The 13,978-nt window shown below is 43.8% G+C and overlaps 2 protein-coding genes across 3 annotated transcripts in view; one reads left to right on the forward strand and one right to left on the reverse strand.

Annotated features, from left to right (window-relative positions):
• PGS1 (phosphatidylglycerophosphate synthase 1) overlaps window positions 1-6,667 on the forward strand; it is a 40,543-nt gene extending 33,876 nt beyond the window's left edge. Inside the window, exons 8-10 of the mRNA XM_081184864.1 lie at window positions 1,090-1,238; window positions 4,632-4,778; window positions 5,983-6,667. Coding sequence (XP_081040990.1) covers window positions 1,090-1,238; window positions 4,632-4,751 — 269 coding nt within the window. The 3' untranslated portion in view covers window positions 4,752-4,778; window positions 5,983-6,667. The remainder of the gene's footprint in view (window positions 1-1,089; window positions 1,239-4,631; window positions 4,779-5,982) is intronic.
• Window positions 5,783-13,978, reverse strand: part of DNAH17 (dynein axonemal heavy chain 17) — a 97,352-nt gene continuing 89,156 nt past the window's right edge. For both annotated transcript variants that reach the window (XM_081184851.1, XM_081184852.1), the window contains 10 exons: window positions 13,754-13,902; window positions 13,512-13,639; window positions 12,117-12,344; window positions 11,693-11,884; window positions 10,485-10,664; window positions 9,915-10,097; window positions 9,193-9,375; window positions 7,879-8,022; window positions 7,141-7,366; window positions 5,783-6,164 (listed from right to left, as the gene is read on the reverse strand). In XM_081184851.1, the coding sequence (XP_081040977.1) occupies window positions 5,917-6,164; window positions 7,141-7,366; window positions 7,879-8,022; window positions 9,193-9,375; window positions 9,915-10,097; window positions 10,485-10,664; window positions 11,693-11,884; window positions 12,117-12,344; window positions 13,512-13,639; window positions 13,754-13,902 (1,861 nt within the window). In that variant the 3' untranslated portion in view covers window positions 5,783-5,916. The remainder of the gene's footprint in view (window positions 6,165-7,140; window positions 7,367-7,878; window positions 8,023-9,192; window positions 9,376-9,914; window positions 10,098-10,484; window positions 10,665-11,692; window positions 11,885-12,116; window positions 12,345-13,511; window positions 13,640-13,753; window positions 13,903-13,978) is intronic.

The following is a 13,978-nucleotide window of genomic DNA, read 5'->3' on the forward strand; positions in this document are numbered from 1 at the left end:
AAAAGTTGTGTAGTACTTCCTCCCCATCAGATGTCAAGGAGATAGTGTTCCATAGGGAGGGCGCCACTGCTGAGAAAGCCTTTTGCCTGGTTCCCCGTAACTTCGCTTCTCGCAGTGAGGGAAGCACCAGAAGACCCTTTAAAGTGGACTTCAGTTTTGCATCATTTCCCAAGTGTGGCAGGAAATATGCAAAGTATGCTCACATGTATTTGGCTCAGTAACAGATAATGATGAGAAGTGTTTCCTTTAAGCTTGGGTGGTTTTCTTCAGTGGGAAGTGCTCTACAAATGTGGACACTCCCATTGGCCTGAAGGAACTGAGATGCAAAACTCATGCAGTGTTAGAAAAACAAAGTTGCTATCTTATGATTCCCACAGGGTTGTTCCTTTGTTCCGGATGAATGGGTGAGACCAGGTTGGTAGACTGGTGTTGTCTTTGATAATTGTGCTGTTACCGCTGTTTAGGGGTGTGTGTGTGTGTGTGAGAGAGAGAGAGAGAGAGAGAGAGAAGGATAGGGAGGTAGATAGATATTGACATACAGGTATCGCTTCTGAAGGATAAACCTTTTTTTCTACAGTAGTTGCTCTGATATGATCAGCAGCAGCATCTACAGTAAATCATTCTGTGCATAAGTACTGATCTTGAGGGATTATGGTCTTTGCTCCGTCAAATTAGTGGGGACATCACTAATTTATTTTTAAACATGATCAGTGTAATATTAAAATTCTGAGCCTTCAGTGCAGCTGTACAGGGTGGGGAGTGTGTGTTGCAATGGACCTCAGAGCATAGTCTGCATCCCATTGTGCAGGGATTGTGTTGTACAAGCTGAGAAAAGCGTATGCAAAAGTGCAGCCAGGTACTCTGTTGATTTTTGTGCCATTCCTGTATGACATTTTCTGCAAGGAAGTATCCCTATTTCCTGGTTGCTTCTTTAGTACCCTGACCTATTTATACTGCCAGTAAATTAAATATTTAGTGTGTTTTGTTGCTTTTCCTTTCAAGAATAAACTATTGTTTGAGGCTCATAACAGCTTCCATGAAAACTTCCTCCGTCTGCCACATTTCCTTTCTCCCCATGTTTCCCTGCAGGCCTCTGGTTGTACCTGGCAGGAAGCAGTCTACCCTGCTTAACTCTGATTGGCTCTCCTAATTTTGGGTACAGGTCGGTTCATCGGGACCTCGAAGCACAGGTTGCAATAGTGACGGAAAACAAAGCCCTGCAACAGCAGTTCCATCAGGTGCGTAGTTCGTGGGCCGATGACTTGAGTGCTCCGCTTCACACTGAACTACCCTAAGATCTATGGGTGAAGGGCACTATACTAGTTTAATGAATAAATAAAATAAACAAGTAGTGGGGTTGAGGGAAACTGGATTAATTCAAAACTGTCCAGAGGAAGTTTGTGTGAGCAGTTACTTTTCTTTATTTATTAAATGTGTTGGTTGCTTTTTTACAAAAGCAACTCTAACCCATTTTAACTAGAAAACGGATACATTAACACTGGGGGGAAAGAAAACCAAGAAAAATCTTTTTTGAAAAACCCTCCAGTGATGATGCATCTGAAATAGCTGTTGTAGTCCTGAATGGATCTGGATTAACGTAAACAGGCTGGTCCTGGAGGCTGAAGATAAATGTGGGAAAAGACAGAGGTATTGCTACCTCTGCCCCTAATGCATACATGTGCTTTTCTCCTTTGACTTGATGGTTGTCCCCATGGGGAGAAGTGTAGTGGCCCATAGTTTTCCTAAAGACTATCCTAGTACCTCCCAGTGTTTCGGTAATCCAATGGTTGATTAATTTTATAAAGAGGGGCAAAACTATTAGCTGCTTTCTGGCTTACAACTTTTCGACGTACAGGTGCAGATGTTTTCTTTATAATTATTCTTGTAGGTTTTCATTTAGACTTTTCTGCTCCTGATTCTCTCTCCTCCCCAATTTTATTTATAAAACAAAGGTTATACAGAGACTGACAGAATACGAAAACAGTGCTTTTGATTTTTAAGATTAATGAAATAGTTGCTGTGGGCTTTCCCAGCATTTCTTGGTGTGTGCTCTCCTGCTGGCTGCAAATATATTTCGGATTGACCTGATTCTATCTCTGCTTGCGTGGCCTTGATTCCTGTCTCTGTCCACTCACTTATTCTAGACTGGCTTTTTAATTGCCCTTTGTAACCGCTGTGTCGCAGCACAACAGTTGGATTTGCATATGCATATTAATCCCAAGATTTACTCTCAGCCAGTTCATCCAAACTAAAGTTATTATGTCGTAACATTGAATTTCACTGGAAACAGGAGTTTCCATAAGAAGGCTTACCCCCTGGTTTCTAACTGAAATTTGTAGTTGGTTAAATTTATATGAAAATACCTGGTACCACATAAAATCCCCATAAAGCAGGGCTGGGGAACCTCAGGGCTGGGCTTAAATGTGGTTCTCCAGTTTTCTGTGTGGCCTTCAGAATCCCCAGTAGCCCTTGTCAAACTGCTAATGCCTCTTGCTTGTTTGAATGGCAGATAGAGAGGTTTATGTAGAAACTAGCCCATTGTACATTTGTTGCACTCTTCACTTTAGCCTCTGGCCCCACTCATCACAGTCACATGGGCCCCTGAAGGTTGCCCAAAAGGGAATGCAAGCCCACCCTACCTGGGAAAAGGTTTTCTACCCTAACACAAAGTCTCAGTGTTGACTGGGTTTTTGAAAGAACATTGCCTGAGACTTTGTAGCAGCCAAGCCATAGAAGCCATGTATAATTTCAGCCTTTAAATGCAGGTGCTCCATAAATACTGTCTTGGCTTACTCTCTAGCAATTGTTTTCCCCTACGCCAGAGGATTTCAGGGGAGAGATTGCTCTTCCCTCATGCTGCTTTTGTAGAAGGCAAAAGCAGTGGTGGCTTGTGAAAACAAACCAACAAACACCCTCACAGCTCTCCGAGTTCTTGAGGACTTGAAGGAGGACTTCAGGGAGGGGGTAGGGTCTTGTTCCACGTTGTGCAAGGAAGGCTTTGGGAAAGGCAAGAAGTGACATGAACTGTTCTCACCACTTCCTCCTTCCACAGGGAAGGGGAAACTGATGAGAGCAGTTCATGCCACCACCTGCCTTCTTTTGAAGTATTGCACTATATTAAACTTGACTTTGCTCCTCCCACAATTTCTCTCCATGTGCTGAAAGATGGAACGGGCGTTTAAAAAATTGTTCAATTTTTGTATCATCTGTAGGAGGTTATAAACATCCGATGTATAATCTGAAATAAATGGGAGCTATTGGAAATGCGGTAAGAATTCAGATGACAACCTAGTAAGCCGCATACACAAACTGTTGCTATTATACTTATCCTTTATGGAGCATTGGTACCTCTTGTTGTAGGGGGGTGGTTGTGAGTAACCCAACTATGTTTCTTATAGTTTGTGTGAATCCTGCTTTTGGGGTGGATTCAGAGCATTCTGAAGTCTGTGGATAGTCATTTTTTGATCCTTTAATAAGAGTTGTTTACATTCTCTGCTTCCCATCCCATGTGGACTGCAAGCCTTTTGTGAAGGCGCCATGTCAGGACTGTGCCCTGTATACTTCCCAGCACATTGTCTTAGCAGCATTAGCACAGTCCTTAAGGACCCACTTCTGCTGCTCAGCTAGCACTTCTGCAGACCTTCAGTTAGCCCCAGGTCAAATCACCTTTCTAACTACACTTGCTCTGCCTACGCCGTAATTACCAGTTGGTAATTGTGCTAGCCCTCTTTAGATGACCGAAACAGATGAATTAATGAGCGAGAAGAACACAGGACCCCCTTGTTCACAAGCACATTGAATAAGGTTTACTTTTTATCTATTTACTTAAAGAAGGCCTTGTTAAATCCTAGAGGGAACTAGTTTACAGGAAATGAGAGGGGGCAGGGGAGAGAATTAGAACGCAATCTGCATGGGCTAGATCTGCTCAGCTGGGCTTGGGAAGGTTATAGGTGGCTAATAATGTGGCTGAGGATGGCTGATTGAGCTGTGTTGACTTTGGAGTCAGGCAGAAGTCCTATAATTGTGTCAGGGCTCTCTGCATGTACAAGAACCCATCTTTCTAGCACAGGTGAGAAAGTATCTTTGTGCTGTAAGCACTACTTCAAATCTCATGGGGTGTATGCGTCCTGTATCACACAGACACTTGCTGTCCCTGCCAGCTGTATTGTTTGTTCTTTGAAGGTGCTTAGTATTTCTGGGAACCACAGCGAAACCTTGACGGCACATTCATTTTAAAATGCAGCTTCGGAGCTTTTTCTGAAGAGGAATGAACTGTCTGGTCTCTGGAGATTAAAGTCGAGCTTCCTTTTGGACGATTATAGCTCAGGGTTTGGCTGTTACGGGAAAAAAGTAACTGCAGGGCCAAATCTCACAATGCTTTCCTCCTTTGTGTGTTTGTATACATATGTGGGTTGGGCTCTGTGTATGTGCAATTACTTGACTCAGTTGGCATTTGAGATGCCAAACTTGAGAAAGCAGGTCAGCCTGCATAAGAGGTACTCTCTTCAGAGGAATGAAAGTATATGGAGCCCTGTACTTTCATTAAAACTAATTAAAGCAATCAGTAATGCAGTCCAGGAGCAGATGTTCAAATTCATGTAGTAACCTCCCCCTCCTTTTTCCCACTATAGGAGCAAGAGCAGCTTTATTTGCGGTCTAGTATGGTGTCTGCATCAACCTTTGAGCAGTCTAGTCGCTATGTCCAACTGTGGGTGAAGATGGTGACACCTCTGATTAAGAACTTCTTCTGAAAAAAAAGATAGGCGGGTCCTTTTGGGGTAAGTTTTGTAAGTTGTTGCTTATACCCTCCCCCCACCCTGGCAAGCACTTTAATAAACAGGAAAGAAGCACAAGCTGATTTCTGTAAGAACCAAGGCAGTGTTTTTCCTGCACAGCATAAGCCTGCTATCCAAGGGCCTGCATTGGACGGGCATTGCAAAACGCTGTGAGACCTTATTAATTTGTCTCAATTTGTCTTATTCTGGGGAAAGGCTAAAACTCGCATATAAAATAACTGGAAAGTAGTAAAATGCCAGGCAGGCATGTGTGGAGGAGAAATTGAGGCTTCAAATACACAGTGCTGGTCAACTGCACGAGGGCTAAAAAGAGTAGAAGGGAAACAGAAGTGCAGATATTACAGCTTTGAATCAGGTGTTCATCCATAACACCAAGGTTTATTTGGACAGTTCCTTATGTATTATTTGGGACCAGGTTCTCTTTGGCAGTAAGATGCCTCTTGCTATCTAGAAAATGGCAATGATTGAGGTGGGGGCTGAGGCATTGGTAACTGCTATTGTAATGAAGGGAGATACTGGAGCTCATCAAGACTATAAACCTAACAAATGTTTATATTCTTTAGTGCTAATGTGACTACCAGGAGCGCCTCAGGCATTAAGCTTGCTCCTGCAGAGCTCCAAGTAGGCCAAATCAAGAGGGCCTCCTGGGTTCAATAAGTTACAGAGGAAGACATTTGCATTTTTCAGAAATTTGGCATTATTATGCCTAACTGGTGAGAGAGTCCCTTCTCCTTGTGGATTAATGCTGGTGGAGATTAGCAAACACATCTTAGGTGAGGAAAAACCTGAGCTAATCAGCATATATTTTCATACTTATGAGAACTGAAAAGTCTTCTAGTCAGTTGCAGTGAATGCTACACAATGAAAGTGAACTGGGAAAGGAATCCTGGCCAATGCAGACAAATGTACACAGACTTGTTTCTAGTCATAAACTGCGGGCTTGCATATATTATTGTAAAAATACTGTTTATCAATAACAACCTGAGTAGCATAACCACACTTTTGCTTTTTTATTGAAAACTTTGCAAACAAGTCTTTTTAGTTTCTATTTCGGGAAAGGTGGTGGGGTGACATGATGGAGTGGGGACGGGCGGGAAGGGCTTTGCTTTCAACGCAGGCGTTAAACTTGCAAGAGCAAAGCAACTCCAGCAAGAATCCACTTAGCTGGCTTCTCTTTTGTCTTCAGGTTGAAGGTCCAGACGTAGGTGGGGCCTCGCATGCGCGTCTTATAGACAGGACACTCATACATGTTCTTGGTGTCCATACGATCCACGGGAATGGCTTTGATGAAGATGACGGGCATCGAGGGGGTCAGCTCCTTCAGACGTGCATCACTGATGACACCTGTCTGAGTATCCCAACGTGCACCTGCAGGAGGACAGAACTGTGGTGATGTTTCAGCCTAGAGGGGGCTTCATTTGCAGCAAGCGTTAAGGAAGGGAACCTCACACTACCAACCTTCTGTCTTTAGAAGCATGGCTACAGGTATTTGCTCTGGCTTGAATGTGCCTTTGCTGTCATCTCCATAATTTACGTAAGCATTCTGAGCATTAACAAGCTAGAAAGAGCTGAATGCACAACTCTGCCCTGAGCCTATGGCAGTGTTCCTTTGCTCCAGAAAGCTATATTCTTCCTTCCACCTTCATTCAGCCTTGTAGGTAACATAAACGTCCCTACCTACAGTGACTTGAGCACTAAGGGTTAGGCTTCTTCAGCCCCCCTTTAATATGCGGGGGCAATATTACATTCCTAACCTCAGCCGCACTTAGAAACAGAGTATTTTAATATGGTCAATTAAGTAGGGCAGTAAAATAGGCATGTGCTGCCCTCTGCTGACATGCTAAAGTGATAATAAAGGCAGCTACTGCAAAGTGTTGTCTGCTTGATCCTTTCTTGACAAATATTTGTGCTTTCAAAACAGACAGATTTCATCCTGAAAGTAGTTTACAGTGTGGAAATAATATTTGCACAAGCTGAAGGCATCCAGCAATGAACTCTATCCTTAGGAATTGATTAAGAATCCTCTGCTGTTACCAAGCACAAAGGTACACCTGAAGCATTGATGGGGTGCCCTTCTTTTTAAAATTGTGATGATTATGTAGCTCAGAGTTGTGCCTGGAAGAGGTGGGGCAGGGGAAAGTGGTCTTGCTTCAACGTCCTGGAGGCAAAGAGAGAACCCAGGGACACAATGTTCTAAAAATGCAAGAAACTATAGTAAACACCCTCCCCACCTCTCGCAAAGATGAAATGGAGAGCTTCCCTACAGTAGAATAGGACAAAGGAGAAACTGCCCTGTCTGCTGTTGAATGACTGCATCTCTGTCTTACATGATAAGCTAGATTACCTTCCATGAAGAGCCCATGCACATAGGAGCCTTCTCGAGGGGGAGCTGTCATATCCTCCCGGTTCTTCTTGGTAACTTCCACCGAAAGGCACATTCTGTCAAGAGGCCACTCATTTTTCCTAGCCATAGACTGCATAATGGCCGTGAGGAAAGACTGAGGGTTAAAGAAGCCTGCTAGCCATACAGTTGTGGGTAGGGCAAAGTCTGTTGTCCAGGCCTCCAGCTCCTGAAAATGGAAATATTACACATAGCTAAGCATGTTGAGGAGGTCCATGTTTTCTGTTGCACTTGAGAGTCCATCTCCCATCAGCCCCAGGCACCACACTCAAGGAACAGGGATCATGGGAGGTGTAGTTCCACAACACTTATAGGGTCACATGTTTCCCATTGCTGCTTTAGCAGAAACTACCTCCTCTACCTCCTATAAACACATTATCTTCACATAAAGATTCTGAAAAGCCTACGCATGTCTGTCATCCTAAACAGATGATCAAGACTTTTACCTAGTAGAATTGCATACAACTACAGCTGAAAAGTATTCTTGTTATTTTATTAAGGATTGTTATTAAGGATATATATAGAAGGTAAAATTAGAAAAAAACAATGCAAAAGCAAATAACTGAGTGTTGCTTAATTAAAATATGATGCGTAAGTGCAAGCTCTTAGCTGTCCTGGTTGTTGCACTGCCAGGACAGCTAAGAACTTGTTTTTGGAGAGCTTTAACAAAGGAAACCTCACCCTGATGCGGAGCAGTAGGTCAGCATACCAAGCTCCCAAGCTGAGCAAAGATGGATAAGCCCGGTTTGTCCACGAATCAGGAACATTGTCATAGTAAAGAGCATTTGATAGATCTTCCATGTCTGTTGTGATTGTCAATTCTCCCTGTGGGAAAAACAAAACAAAAGCTTTTAATTGGATTCCTCCATCAGCTCAGCACAGCTTTTTGTGGCTATGCAGACCATTTGAAGAATTCTTAGTGTATTTTTACGAAAACGGCATCCCTGTTGATCTAAGGTTCTGGTTATGTGAATGCTTTGGCATTAATTACAGCACTTTCAAGATTATATGTTATGCAAACAATGTACTGTCGTTCCTCACTTGTGGTGGTGTTTCCAGGCATTTTCCCTCATGGTACTGCTGATGTTGTGGCAATTTAAATTTCCCAGCACTTGCATTGCTGAGAAAATGAGATGCACTCATCCAGCTAGTGCTATAATTATGGGTGCCAGCGCTAATGCCAAGCAGTTGTGTAACTGATATCAATGATTAAAAACAGCAACACACACACACACACAATTTTTTGACCCTTTGTAAATTATTTTTAGTTCTCTGCTGGACAAGCCCTTATTGGTTTGTGGTTCCAACACATACATCATTTCTGTGCGTTGTCCTATGTGGCTCCCTTAATGTCCAGCAGCCTTATTTCACCCTGGGGAGTTTAGGGAGCAAGTGCATTGAGCTAATGCCTCCCTGTCTCCTGGGCCAGAACACAGAATTCTAAACGGCTTGTTTTGTTACAAAGGAGGAAGCAACACAGTGAAGCTTGCAAGGAGGATATTTTTCTCTTTATCCACCCCACCTCACCCCAATCTTGCTATAGAATTGTATTGTGGAAGACTTGTTGGAAGGTTGAGCTATTGGCAAAACTTGAACGTAGTGAAGGGCAGTGAAGGAAAAGTCCACTGGGCAGGGAACACCATCTGTGCTGAAGTCAGCGACCAGCCAGTGAACATAGAGGGAAGATTCCCAAGACAAGCATCTTGGCTCCATCTCCCTTAATTTTCATGCGCTTGTGTATACAAACTACTGAATATGTACTGTTCTGGTTGGAAAAAGAGTATCATTATCTTCTAGTTTAAAGTGCTCTTTAAATGCAGTAGCAGGAAAGATGAAAATCAAGTCTCGATGTTCAGGCATTTCCTGTTACTGAGAAAGCACGCTCCACTTTAATTTTCCTATGCCAGGTCATGTGTCAAGTATGCTGACTGAACCAGGTCAAATGTTGTTGTTTTTCTGGTGTACTTCTAGCAATAGCATACAACATGCACCTACCTTCAACCCCAAGTTTAATTCTTTCAGAGAACGTCTAATTTCACTGGTAAGGATGTTCATTCTTTCACATTCCTGGAAGGCAACTACTACATATGGGGTCTTCTCAGCTGCCTTTGCCATGATCTCCACCATATTGAAGGGCTCTGGAAGCCGATCCATGATCTCATCTAGCACAGTTTTTACCTGTTACACAGAAGGCCAAATGAATGTTTTGTTATATGCAGCAGGAGAAGGATCAGGGCTTCCTCAGCTGGAGAGCAGGAGCAGTTCAATGGAGCCCCCACCCCGCCGCTGGCTCGTACCAACTGGTGGCGGGTTTGGGGCTCTGTAAAACTGTTTGGCTGAGGTGAGGGCAGCTGCGCGCTCCTCAGCCAAGCAGCTTAAAGGAGGGAGCAACAAGCTGTATAGGTGCCTGGCCAATGCAGCTTGATTCTCTCTCTGCGCTGGCATGAGGGGTAGGCTGTGATGGCGGTTGCTGAAACTGCCACGGCTCTGAGTCCCTCTGCCTCCAGCTGCAGCTTGTTTCTCCCTCGCTGCACTGGTAGCAGAGGGACTCATGAGAGGCAGCAGTTTCACTAGCAATAAACCGCCGAGTGAAAGTGCCATAACTGTCTGCCCCTCAATGAATCACCCAAACCTATTAGAAACATTCAAATAGGAACCCCAAACCATTATCAGGACCCTGAGAGCCATGGTCAAAGCAAACTGGAAGGTTTTCCTACCTTTTCCTCTCGGGACACACCAGTTCCGCCTCCGGCATCTGACTCTTTGGGTTGCATTTCCAGCACGGTGCGGAAAAGTTTCTCAGAGGTGACAGTGAGGAACCCAATCTCTGCGTTAGGATGAAGCCCGTACAGATAAGGGCTCTCAGGTGGAAGATTTTCATCAATATATTCATGATATCCCTACAAAATGTAATATGCAGAAACTTGGATGCTATAAGATGTTAGTGACTGCTTAATGCCTACGCCAGCCTTATGTTCAAATTAAGCTTCCAGTAAACTATATGCTCATAACAAGCACTGTTGATCTGGCTGTTTCCCCTGGGACTTTTATCCAACTTGTCCACAAGTATAATGCTGTTTCTCGTGGTCCTCTGAAATATTTTGCCAAGTTCCCTGTGCTGAGGTGTAAAACTATTTCTGTAGTTGCTGTCCTTTCTCTCTAGACCTTGCTATTGCTTCTTTTGTGGCAAATAGCATTTGCACCTATGGCTACCATTTACTTCCCCAGATGAAGGATTGTCAGAACAGTGTGTTGTTGGAGCAACTCCCCACCCCTCCCTCTCTCACCTTATAATCGGAGTTAGGTGGTATAAGGAAACCTGGTGCTAGCAGCATTTCTCCCTCCAGCATCTCCATACGGATGTATTCACCCAGGTAAGTCCGGCATAATCTGCGGTCCCAGTCATCGGTGATGTGTCCCCCATACATGATCTCCCCAAAGAGATACCGCAGGTCGTCCCAGGGAACCTAGGAAAAGATCCCACGGAGGGGGGAAAAAGCAAAATTTGGGGGAACACCACCAACATTCTACTCATGTATATTAAGGTATTTGGGCTTTTTGCCGCAACCAAAGGTCTTTTCAGAAAACATGCTTTCATCACTAGTCTATTAAGGGGCACATTTGGTCTCATAAGTACAGTGAAAAATCTTGGGGAATGAGACAAAATGATTTAAAGCACAGACAAGTGCTGGTTAGCCAGCAGGGGACAATCCTGGGGGAATGCTGAATTGCTTTTCCCATCATGGCCTGTGAAGGCAGAAGAATACTTTGGAACTGAGGAGGTCCTATTTGATCTTAACATTCTGCAATAGAGTTTGAGTGGGCTAATAAAATGGTCTTCGTTCTATTCACGTAGCATGTGTTACATGCTAGGTGTTATTGTAACAGGTAGAGTTTGTGAGTTTCCAGATGTAGGAGCTCCATTCAGAACAGTCTGTAGCTCCTCAAACTATTGCTGTCCCAAGTTGAAAAGTGCATTCTGCCCTGGAAGCAGAACTCACGGTGACAAAGTCTCCAGGTGCACAGATGCCAAAAAATGAGAATACCCTGCCCACAAAACACAAGCTTTTTGGTTCAATGCTTCTCTGCACCAAGATCCTGCAGTACACCTTTTTCCTAATTAAATAATAGTAAATTCAAATAGCAATTCTCCATTTCCCAAAGCAGGCAGTACTTTGATCAGACCCTTGGAAAACAAGGGACCACTGACTACTACAGTGGTGCCCCGCAAGACGAATGCCTCGCAAGACAAAAAACTCGCTAGACGAAAGGTTTTTTTGTTCGCGATTTGCCTCGCAAGACGAATTCCCCTATGGGCTTGCTTCGCAAGACGAAAACGTCTTGCGACTTTGTTAAACCGTTTAAACCGTGCTTCGCAAGACGAAAAATTCGCTAGACGGCAAAAATTGCGGAACGAATTAATTTCGTCTTGCGGGGCACCACTGTACTTACACAGTTTCTCTTCTATGCAACTCACAAGTTACCAAATCTTTACCTTCACATTGGCTTCCAGATAGTTATACAGTACATTGATGGAAATAGTGAGATCTCCATTGTTAAATGGGTAAGACCTATTCCATCCTTGAGCTCCAAATTTCCGCCGTTCTGCCACCACTGCATGGAAATAGCAGAGGGCAAAAAGAATGCACTTGAATTCAATTTCTTTGGTGCACATTTCTAGGGTATCCTAAAGGAGAAAAAGGAAAAAAAAGGGCTGTACTTTTGCACAAAGTATTTCCGGCTGTTGGAAGTCAAAGAACAGAAATGAGAAGCCATCCCAAAGTGGGAGGAAGAGGTCCTTTTCTTATCGAAAGCACTGTTTGCATTGCCCGAAAGACAGGAAAAACCAACTTCAGTGCTAATTTTGGATTGTGGCTGAATACAGAGTCCAAACAAATGGAACAGCAGGTCCTGCTTACCTGAGTAAAAAGATCCAGGGCTTTGTGTAAGTTGGCATGCATGCCTGTTGGAGGCTCATTGGTGATTTTAATGGCATTTTCCAGGAGTCCCTGAGGGATAATATGGGAATCTGGAGAGGGAGCAGGCTCAGCGCTCATGTATACTCTGTAATCGTCATGGGCCCCTATGCTATATCGTTCAACCTTTTTATCCAGTGTTCCCAGCCACTTGGCTACCAGATGGATGTTCTGTAGGGTATATAAGGGACATGTTAGTTGCTGCCAATGAGGATGGACTGCATTCTCCCTCCAGGGCCGCCTTTAGTGGCAACCAGAAGTCCTGTAATGTGAATGGAATGCTATTCTAAACTGTCTCCACCCTCCCCATCCCAAGGAGCTGACATCACCTGGCCATAGTACATTAATATAAATGGTTCCATCCTAGAACTTCAGGAAGACAAAATGCTCAGCATCCTGCCCTCATTCATGTCATGTTCTAGAATGGATATACATTCTCTGCTGTTTCATCGACTTTTTAGGCATAAAGACGCCTGCACTCATTTTATAGAATCACAGAATTGCAGAGTTGGAATCGGGAATCTCAATTAAAGCATCCATGATAGATGGCTATCCAACCTCTGCTTAAAAACCTCCAAGGAAGGCGAGTCCATGGCCTCCTGAGGGAGTCTGTGCCATGTACATGTCCCCTAGTATGAGTACTCCTTCCTTACACATGCAACAGCACTCTCAAGTTGGAGGGACAAATTGTCTGGGCATCAGCAAAATTCTTGACCTCACTCTACTCAATTTCCCCTCAAGGCCTGGATCTTTTTTAGCATAAGCAATAGACATATGGTCCTTAGCATCTAAGGCAGTAATATCAACTGGGCACCAGTTTGGGGGTGGAATGGAATGGGAGAGGGAGGCTCCACTGCAGCCTTCACACTGAGAATGCCCCTACCTTCTCAAATACTTCAGCGGAGGAAAGAGAGAGGGTCTGCTTGCAAGGTACAGACTTCTCTGAAGCTGTGTTTCCACACAAAGGCTGCAACAGGATCATCTGCCCACAGCTGCCTGCAATTTCTTCATGCCGGCACCTAGATACCTTTGGGCGGTGCCAGCATTGTTCCAACAGCCCAGTATATGTCTAATCCTATCAATGGACATCCGGCATATGCCAGGGAATTTTTTTTTTACACTGGATTATTTATGGACTGGATTACACAGAGTTTGCAGTTCCAGAAATGATTATTAAAAGCTATTTTCATTTGCTGTCAGATAATTTACTTAAATCATGAATGCTAGGGAGGCATGGAAGAAGTGAAGTAAACTAGACAAAGCTGTCTAGTGTAAGAAGTACACTAGAAGTACAGTGTAAGAAGTAACCGGCAGGAAACCTTGTTGGAATTGAAATACCTGAAGAATGACCCAGTGTCCTTCTACTGCAGCCACATCCAGAGCATGTTCTGCCACAACTTCCTGTCCTTGTCCTAGAGACACATTGTGGATTTTCCCATTGTCTATGGTGAAGCCAAGCTTTTGACCTAAGAGAGATATTAAAATTGAGTGGAATTTCTTAAATGTCTGTTGTTCTTTTAAAGCTTTTGCTGTGTGCGCTGTTATAGGGCACACTTACTGGAAAGGCTCTCCCAACTCACCTAAGGCTTCAACATCCTTCAGGGGATCAACCCCAGGGGAGAGAATGAAGAATATGGGTGTTGACTGGCTGCTCTCTTCATAGGATTTGGAAAATTCAACACTTCGGCCTTCAACAAATTTACTCCCCATTTTCTCCTCCACGAAGTTCCTGAGGGAAATAAAAAAAACATACAGGGGATTGAATTGGCTCTGGTGAACATTTTGGCCCTTAAACCTATGGATTG

Source organism: Podarcis bocagei (genome assembly GCF_964188305.1).
Source record: "Podarcis bocagei genome assembly, chromosome: 2".
NCBI lineage: Eukaryota > Metazoa > Chordata > Lepidosauria > Squamata > Lacertidae > Podarcis > Podarcis bocagei.